Genomic DNA, 9,286 nt, shown 5'->3' with positions numbered 1-9,286 from the left:
CCGCCCGCCCCCCGGGCCGCCCCTCCGGGGCGGGGAGCAGGAGGGGCTCGGGTCGGCTCCACCCCGAGGGGGGGCTCAGGCGGAGTGAAGCCCCCGGGTAGGGAGTCCCGCTGGGGCCCCTCGCCCTGGAGAGGGCAGGGTTCCTGTGTGGCTTTGGGTGAGGACCTGCCCTCTCTGGGCCTCAGTTGCGGCACTTGTAAAATGGGGAACTGCGATTCCACCTCCTGGAGCTTCTGGGAGGGCTCAGTGGGATGGGGCGCAGGATGCACTGGTTCTGCGCCCTGTGCGTTACAGGGTAAGGGTTGACAGGACTGGCCCCGCGGAGGCTATCGCATCCCTGCCCAGTGCCTCCAACCATTCCTTGGGTACTCTTCGCCATCTCCATCATCTGTGTCTCCCAGTTTCTCCACGTGCTGGAAACCGCGCCCCTGGATAGTTCCAGTTATTTCCGGGAGCCCCTCGCAACCGTCTTCCTGCTTGAGGTGCCGGGAGTTTCCCAGCCTTCCTCAGGGACTCTTGCTTCCTCGGTAAGAAGAACACCCATCCCTCTCATCTGGTCCCACCTGCCCCCTTGGAACACTGCATTGAATTCTTTAGCCATATTCCTTCGTTTTATTTTCTCTTGTACTGCCTCATCTCTTAGGATTCCCGTGCCCTAGTTGTTTACAAGTTTGCTCTTAATTGTACATTTGCTCCAACTGTATCCAGTTGGCTTTACTTTAACATCTTTTTCTTCCTGTGGCACCTTTTCAGTTATTTGTTTATCAGCAAGCCTCAGTTTAGTTGCCTAGGCCCATTTTTCTCCCTTTTAGGGCTCACAGCATAATAATCCCTTCAGGTGTCCGGTGTCTTCCCAGTGGACCTCAGACTTTGTGCCCTCCGGATGCCCCCTGCCCCCAGCCTCCGGCTTGGGAGGAGGGAATCAGAGTGACTGGGTCCTGTGGGAGGATCTCCTGCCTACCGCCTTTTGGCCCCTCCCCCAGAACCTGCCCTCCCATCCTTCAGACCCCTCAGCCACCAGCGGCCATCCCAGTGGACTTCCTGTTTAGGGTAGAGTCATCTTTTCTGAAAAGAAGCCCAAGCTCCTCTCCTAGCCCACAAGGCCCTGCCCCATCTGACAACACCCACCTCTCCATTCTCCTCCCCCCCCCCAACCCTTCTTTCACTTCCTCAAACTCAGGGATTTTCAGTAAAACATGACAACATCAGACCCCATCAGGACATTTCACAAAATGCTTTCTACCCCATCTTCACCGAACCCCTCCCCATGGAAACATCTCACCTCATGTCTCCCCCCCCCCACACATAGCAGAAGCCCCCAACTCAGGACTTTTCTGAGGCCCACCCCTGCTCCCCTGGATGGGACCGTCTGGGGCACTTTGCCTTCATAATATCCACTGCAGGAAGAAATGTGTTGGCAGGGATCTGCTATTAATGTTTTTTGTACTCACTAGACTGTAGACTATAGATTGTAGTCTATAAAGGGTGTCGGCTCATTCTTGGTCACCTGGTATCCTCATTATCTGCCCCCAACAATTTTTTTCAATAAAGAATGAGCAGATGCACCCCTTAGTTTTTCCTAATGTTGTGTAAAGGTGCCCCATACTCCTACCCCACCCCTACCCATGGCCCCTCTCCTCAGGGGTGGGGTCTGTTGCTGTGTGGGAGAGATAGGCCACTATATGACTATAGTCACACATGACAATATCAGACCCCAGGCACTCTATCATTACAACACAATTTCACTCCCAAAGCAGTGACTGGCTGAGTTGTCCATACCATCAGCAGTGACTGGCTGAGTTGTCCATACTATCAGGTAACTCCTGGACAAAAAATAACCTGACAGGCTAAAAGATAAAGACATTGGAGGTGCACAGACATTTCAAAAGAAAACACCTGGGTCTCCCTGGTGGCCTAGGGATTAAGTAAGTTTCAGTGTTATCACCTCCACTGCCGGAGTGTGATCCCAGGTCAGGGAGCTAAGCCACAGGGTGCAGCAGACCTCTCCTGCTGTGCCCACTGCTCCCCCTCAGCAGTGTATTTCAGTAGATCTGCCTGTTCTACTCCCCACTCCATCTCTAGAGAATTCTCTCACTCCCGGCACCTCTGACCTACACCCCAGTTCTACACAAAAATAAAATTTTTAAAAAGAAAACATTTGTGAGAAAATTATTAGAACACATGGATCAAAAGTTCAAAATTAACTAATTAACTATATGAAACAAGAAAATATAAAAAAGAGCAAACAGAAATGTAAGGTAGGCAAAATAAAACTGTTCCAATGACATATTGCTACATATAACAGATCACCCCAAAACATAGAGGTTTAAAAACATTCAGCAAATACATTTGCTCACAGATAGGTGAGTTGAATAAACCTCATCTCTATTCCACATGGCCTCAGATGGGGCTGAAGGATCCATCTCCTAGATGACTCGATCATGTGACTAGCAAGTTCTTATTAACTATAGGCTAAGGGGGCTGTGGGCCCAGAGGCACTGAGTCCTCTGTGTGTGGAGTTGTCCGTGGGCTACTTGGCTTCCTCATGGCAGAGTGGCTATGTTCTCTAAATTAGCACCCCAAGAAACAGGAAGTAGAAGCAGTCACAAAGCCCAGATTGAAGACAGAATGGGGAGGCACTGGTCCCATCTCTGGATAGGAAAAGCTTGAAAGTAATACTGGACCATATTCATTATCACAATAGATATTTGGAGCAAAGAACATATAACTGATTTAATAGCAGGAAGGTTATAATTGAAAATGAGGGCTCTCCCTGATGGTGCAGGGGGTTAAAGCACAGCACTCTGGAGCTAACCCCAGCCACTGCATCACGAGTTTGATCACTGCATCACCTCCCCAGCCAGGGAGGTGACTCACATGGCTTGGCAGACCTCTCCTGACCTGCCCCCTCCCCTCAGCAGTATATTTCAGTCAATCTGACTGTTCTGTTCCCCATTCTGTTTCTGGTGAATCCTCTTACCTCCTCTACCCCCACACCTCTGGCCTGTACCCCAGTTCCTGTATGCATAAATAAATAAATCTTAAAAACAAAAGAAAAAGAATGAAATAAAGATGGAGAAAAAGTTTGAATCTCTGAAGCATGCTAAATGTAACACACAAATGTTACCTATTGTATGATTTAATTTTTTCTTTTAAGATTTATTTATTTATGCATTCAAGAACTGGGGTACAGGCCAGAGATTCAGGAGGTGAGAGGATTTATGAGAGTCAGAGTGGGGAACAGAACAGGCAGATCCACTGAAAATACACTGCTGAGTGAAGCAGTGGGTGAGACAGGAGAGGTCTGCTGGGCCATGTGGGTCAGCTCCCTGGCCGGGGATCAAACTCATGGTACAATGGCTGTGGGTACCTTCATAATGCCCAGTCTTAACCCCTGGTAGTACCAGGGAGACCCACACATATATTTTCTTACACTACTTTTTAAGGAGTTTTAGTTTTTGGATCAATAAAATATTCAAATTAATTTTACTTTGTGTAATATGTCCTATATGGTATGTGAGCCACAGATCAATATCCTCTTTTTTCCCAAATGGATATCCAGTTGAACCCAATTTGGCCTTATGGGCTCACCTCCACCTCTTATGCAGCTCTACTTCCTAACTTCTAACTCAGAAATACACTTAAGACCCAACACCAGAGGCACAGGTAACCAGAATACCATTCATGGATTTTTTCCATTAGATCCTACATAAGTATACACATTCATCCCTATAATAAATCTTTTATTTATATCATTCTTATTGAATCTGCCAATCTGATCAAACACTGCTATAATACTCTGAAAGTGGAAAGACTTTCTACCAGATGTTACACCTATTTTAAAAGTGCCTGTCATCAAAAACATTATGGAATTGACAGTGATGAACAAATAGTTCAAACAAATACAACAGAATTTGAAAGTAGACCCACATATATATGGGTAACACATTTTCTCTTTGCAGACATTGCAACTCCTGTGTAAAGGACTGAGATCTGGTTCTGGCCCACCCCTACAGATCGGGAGAGGTAAGTGTCTAAAGGTAGAAGGTATACCATAAGCCAAACATTTGGCATCAGTTTCCTTTTTAAGTTACTTTTTCTTTTTACAACTTGATTTTCCCCTATCAATGAAAACCAGTTCAGAAAAAAAAAAAAATTCAGGACACTTTTTGAAAAAATCTAAAATCTACAAATTTTCTTGTTATTTCCAAACATACTATTTATTCTATAAATAGTATGAGCTTTTTTCTTTTAAAGATTTATTTATTTTGCATACAAGATCTAGGGTACAGGTCAGAGGTTGAGGTGAGAGGATTCATCAGAGACAGAGTGGGGAGCAGAACAGGCAGATCTACTGAAATACACTGCTGAGGGAAGCAGCAGGCTGGTCAGGAGAAGTCTGCCATGCCAAATGGGTCACCTCCCTGGCTGATCAGGGATCAAACTGGTGCTGCAGTGGTGACAGCTCAACAGTGCTGTCTTTAACCAGGGAGGCCCAGTTTGAGCTTCTTGAACACAAGAAGTTAAGCCATCCAGAGAGAGGCTGGAAATCACATTGTCACACCCCATGATGGGATGAAACTACAGTGCTTTGTGCTATTCTGTGGGAGGCTTTCAGCAGAAGAGTACAGTGACAAGCCCCTGCCCTTCCTGGGAGAGACAAAGCTGGGGTTGAAGGGCAACCACTCACCTTGAGTAGCTAGGGCCAGACCACAAGACCCCTCGCCAACCAAGAGCCAACTAAGCCCAGCCCCAGCCCGTCCCCTTGGAGAAGGAAGGACACTCCTGCATAGTTCTGTGCCCAAAATATTTATTCCAAGCATCTGCTTGTACCTAGATAAAAAGGGAGACTGTGATACTTTGCCACAGTGACCTCTGGGGGACAAGCCAGGTCACCAGAGTCACAGGTTGATGACTAAGCAGGTGGCAGTGGCCATGAGGCCTAGAACAAGGCATGGGGAGGTTGTTGAGGCTTTTGAGAGCCTCTTGGGTGGCCCCTTGGTCACCTGCTGGTGAGTGGCCTGGTGTTCACTCTGAGACTGAGTTAGGAGATGGGAGTGGCAGGCCCTGCCCACCTGCCTGGCTGGAAACTCATCTTCCACAGGACTTTCCCCACTGTTTTTCTCTCTCACCTGGGGGTGAGAGTCAGTGTCAGTGGCTCCCATGGCACCTTCTTACCTGCTCAAAACAATAAAGCATCCTTTTCCCAGCCCAGCATACCTGTTCCACCTGTCCAAAGACTCGTAGCAGGTTTCCTCGGAGGACACCTTGAAGCTCTTCCTCACTCCAGCCGCGCCTCAGCAGCTCCGCTATCAGGACCGGGTATGTGGACACGTCCTCCAGCCCCTCTGGGAACCTGTGAGGCCACCAGCCAGCCAGCCAGCCAGCTTTGGGATCTCAGGACTGGTCCTGTTCTAGGGCTCACTGTCTCACCAGCCTCAATCACATAGGAGAAATTGAAGGCCATGTTCCTGAACTATGGGATGCAACTTTGGAAGTTCCTAGAAACTGGGAGTCTGCAGCATCTGCCTATTGAGCCAAGAATCAGCCATACCATTCTACGGGACTGGGAGTGGAACACGGGCAGAGCACTGCCTGGGGGAGGGGAGGATGTCAGGCCTGGGCCACAGGAGGGAGAGGAGAGTCAAGAAACAGTCCCTGGGAATAGGGAGATGTCAGGTGGGCTGGAAGACCAGAGTCTGTGTTCAAGGACTGGAGGATGGAGAGGACCACCGGATGGAGAATGGAGACTAAAAGGGTCCCCACCGCATCCCAGCCCTAGACAAATCCCAGAGAAACACTCACCGGCCAGACCCATCATAACTTGCACCAATCCCGATGAACTCAGATCCAATGACTGTCCTGATGTGGTCAAAGTGATCTAGGGGGTGGAGATGACTGGTGGGCAGTACTAGGCTGGACATAGACCCTGAGATTGGTCTGGGGAAGCTCAGCAACTTGGCCATAGCAGCTGATATCACAGAGGGCTTGGCCAGTTGTGAGTTCTGAAGTGGCTACAGGCTGGACACTGGACTTAAGAGTGTAGCTCAGAGCCTTCCATTTGGACTTTTTCCTGCCCAGAAGTCACCCTTTTTCTGGGTTCCTTGAGCACCGACCTGTCCAGAGATATGGGGGATGAGAGAGGTTCAAGGACTAGGAACAAAAATAAGACTCAGAGGCTAACCAATTGCCTCTCCCAGACCCATTAGTATTGACTGTAGCCCCAGACCTGGGTAGCAGTGAAGAGCTGGGTCTGCTGCCCCTGGGTTTTTAGGACACCTGCCCCATTACACAACAGGTGTGGGTTACAGGAGCTGTCTTGAGGGCTCCAGCAGCCACAGGAGCTCACCTGCCACGGTGGACACATTAGCAAACAGGTTGCAATGCAGCACCCCCATGGACAGTGTCACCATCACGATGCCTCCATTCTTCTTCTGCAGGGATAAAAAGACGGACACACAGTCAGCTCTGATGGCTTGAACCTGTGCCCTGGGCACAGTGCTCAGTCTTGGCCTCTGGGGTTAGGAGAGATTTCACCTCTTTGCTGCTGTGGGACCCTAGGTGGAACTAATTTTGCTTGGAATTTCAAAGATGTGGAGGTTGGGCCCTCCCTGGTGGTGCAATGGGTTAAAGCACAGCACTATGAAGCTGTCTGCAGCCACTGTAGCATGAGTTCCATCCCCAGCCAGGGAGCTGACCCACACGGCATGGCAGACCTCTCCTGTCTCACCTGCTGCTCCCCTCAGCAGTGTATTTCAGTATATCTGCCTATTCTTCCCCTCACTCTGTCTCTGGTGAATACTCTCATCCCCTGCACCTCTAGCCTGTACCCCAGTTCTTGTATGCATAAATAAATAAATGTTAAAAAACAAAAGCAAAGATGTGGTATGTTAGTTCTGCTTGGGTCCAAGGTTAAGTGAGGCTGGATAAATATTCTTGTTCAGGGTCAAGAATCTTCAGAGGAAGCATGTGTATCCCTGCCCTTGAGGGTCAGGGTAGCCACTCACCAAAAGTTGCAGGGTGTTATCAGGAACATTCAACAAATTGTCACACACAGCCCTGGCAGCTGAGTGGGAGAAGATCACAGGAGCCTTTGATATTGTCAGGACCCGCTGCACCAAGTTGTCCGATGCATACGACAAGTCCACCATCATGCCCAGGCGGTTCATTTCCCTTACCACCTTCTGCAGCACAGTGTTTTTTGGGGGGAGAGTGAGGATTCTGGGGTGCATGTAGATGCACCTATCTGTAGGGTGGGGTGGGGAAGAACGGGAGTGCTCACCTCACCAAAGCTTGTCAGCCCGACGACGTTGGTATAGAAGGGGTATTTATATTTGGTGGCACTCTCTGCCCTGCAGGACAGCAAGGGGAAGATAGTCTCATGGTTCATACCTTGACCACCTAGATTCTGGGGTCTCTGCAGTCCCTCTGCTCATTCGTCCATCCCACCTCCACGTTAGGGTGAGGACTGGGTTGGTTGTTTACTGGGAGTGTGAGGGACTTGCTGGGGGCTGACTTCTGTGAACTTCTCTGTCCTCACCTCTCCTCTAGTTTCCCCACCATGCTGTCCACCATCCCATCTGGCCAGAACCAAGCTCACCAGGGCGTGCTGCAGGTGAAGGTGAGTGTCAGGTAGCGCACACCTAGCAGATAGAAACTTCGCAGCACAGAGAGGCTGTTGTCCAGGGAGTGCCCACCCTCCACACCGATGAGACAGGCCAGCTTTTGCGTTTTTTCCAGACCTGGAAAAGGGTGGATGATCAAGTGGTCAGGATGCAGGGCCAGCACCACTAGAAAGGGCCCTTGACTACTCCCACTCTCTCTACTGCACCATCCTGCATTTGCCAAATGACCTTCAACTGAGGTCACAAGCTCCATCTCAGAGTAGGAAGCACACATGCGATGAATGAGGTCGATCTGCTCGAGGGTGAGAAGCACGGCATCCCGGTCCTGTGTCAGGCACGGGGCGTAGGCGGACCAGAACTGTGGGTAGGCCAGAGGGTCTAGGATGAGATTAGGGAGGTCTGCAGTGCCCTTGGCCTGCTACTCCTCCTCAGGCCCCCAAGTGAGGCCCTGCATGATCCCAGTTCACTATTAAGCTTTCTGCCAGCAGCCAGGCTGTGGAAATCATCACCTGCTATTTGTCCATGTGCTATGTGAATGGCCCAAGGCCAGTGTAGCATCTGTGGCCCCGGCAGCAGTCCCACACTCACCAGAGATTTTCTGGTCACTTTCTGTGTGTCTCCACACACATGAGAACCCATGTGGCAGCCTGTCTTGGTCGCCAAGGCCCAGTGCCAGCAGTCACAGGAGGGTACACTGCATGTCCCATGCATAGTCAATGGAAGTCTGCCTACCTGAGTTTCTGAGGTCCCCACATGCCCCAGCAGCCACGCTGTGGTATCTTGTGTGTCCCTGTGGTACCTGGGCACCCACGAGGCCATCCCTCAGCTTGTCCAGACTGGTCTGGCCACGACTGAAATTGCGCAGGTTAACATCTTGTAGCCTGTTCTGGAAAAGCTGTCTCAGGAGCAGGGGCAAGTGGTTGTGGCTGGAGGGGTGGGAGGTGTCAAGACAAGGTTAGAGTATGGGTACATGGCCTGAAGGTGAGGCAGGACAAGCCAACAGCGTGCTCCACATCACACAATCAATAAGACTTTCTGAGGCCCAGTTTGGAGGGGGGCATTCCATCAGGAACAGGGTAATGGAAGGGTACCCATAGGTGATGGAGCCTTCTAACTAGCCCCTTATTCTCAGGACCCCCTTCTTTGGTCAGGGGTGAACTTGGTCCCGCTAGCCTGTACACCACATCTACTCACCCTTCCACCAAGGGGAAATTCTGCATCAGGGCCCGTGCACGCTCCCACAAACCGGGGGACTTGGGGGTACTCAGCGTAGTAGGGGCCTTTGAGATGACTGAAGTGCTCAGGGTGTGGGTTACTGGCAGCGGCAACAGTGATCGCAGGAGGAGCAGATGCAGCAGCAGCCAACGGCAGAGCCCGCCAGGACCATGGAGCTCTGTAGGTGCCATGCTGCGCAGGACTGGGCAGGGTCAGTATGGAGTCCGAGAGGATCTGGGAGGGGCAGATAGGGGTACAGGGGTTCCGGCCGTCGAATTTAGGGGCCTACTGGCGCTGCCGCTTGAAGGAAGGCTGAAGTCACAGGAAGCTAGGACGCTCAGGCATTCGTATCTTGTGGCAGCGCGGCCGCGCGGTGGCGGCAACTCCTCCAGCCCTCAGCTAGGAGGGCGCCCCCGTGGGCGTGGCCGGCGGCTGCCGAGAGAACA

At 50.8% G+C, this 9,286-nt stretch overlaps 1 protein-coding gene across 1 annotated transcript; it reads right to left on the bottom strand.

The window, feature by feature from the left end:
• Window positions 1–4,901: 4,901 nt before the first annotated feature.
• On the bottom strand, window positions 4,902–9,031 carry DPEP3 (dipeptidase 3). Its single transcript, XM_004690216.1, has 10 exons — window positions 8,820–9,031; window positions 8,425–8,551; window positions 7,854–7,983; window positions 7,601–7,742; window positions 7,283–7,352; window positions 7,008–7,184; window positions 6,350–6,434; window positions 5,806–5,881; window positions 5,221–5,356; window positions 4,902–5,132 (listed from the first exon to the last, which is right to left on the bottom strand). Exons 1-10 carry the CDS (start codon window positions 9,029–9,031, stop codon window positions 4,902–4,904), a joined length of 1,386 nt encoding a protein of 461 aa, XP_004690273.1.
• Between the last annotated feature and the right edge of the window lie 255 nt (window positions 9,032–9,286).

This window comes from Condylura cristata, unplaced genomic scaffold, assembly GCF_000260355.1.
Source record: "Condylura cristata isolate star-nosed mole 26May11 unplaced genomic scaffold, ConCri1.0 scaffold00028, whole genome shotgun sequence".
NCBI classification, from domain to species: domain Eukaryota; kingdom Metazoa; phylum Chordata; class Mammalia; order Eulipotyphla; family Talpidae; genus Condylura; species Condylura cristata.
The sequence above is the reverse complement of the archived record's forward strand: the minus strand, read 5'-3'. Positions and strand labels throughout refer to the sequence as shown.

What these genes read in the sequence shown, in the direction of transcription:
- DPEP3 (XM_004690216.1), bottom strand. Translation starts at nt 9,031, where the DNA reads ATGGCACCTACAGAGCTCCATGGTCCTGGCGGGCTCTGCCGTTGGCTG. An exon ending in ATAACACCCTGCAACTTTTG is followed by an intron (nt 6,435 to 7,007) that starts GTGAGTGGCTAC and finishes TTATCCCTGCAG; the next exon opens with AAGAAGAATGGAGGCATCGT. An exon ending in AGTTATGATGGGTCTGGCCG is followed by an intron (nt 5,357 to 5,805) that starts GTGAGTGTTTCT and finishes GTGGCCTCACAG; the next exon opens with GTTCCCAGAGGGGCTGGAGG.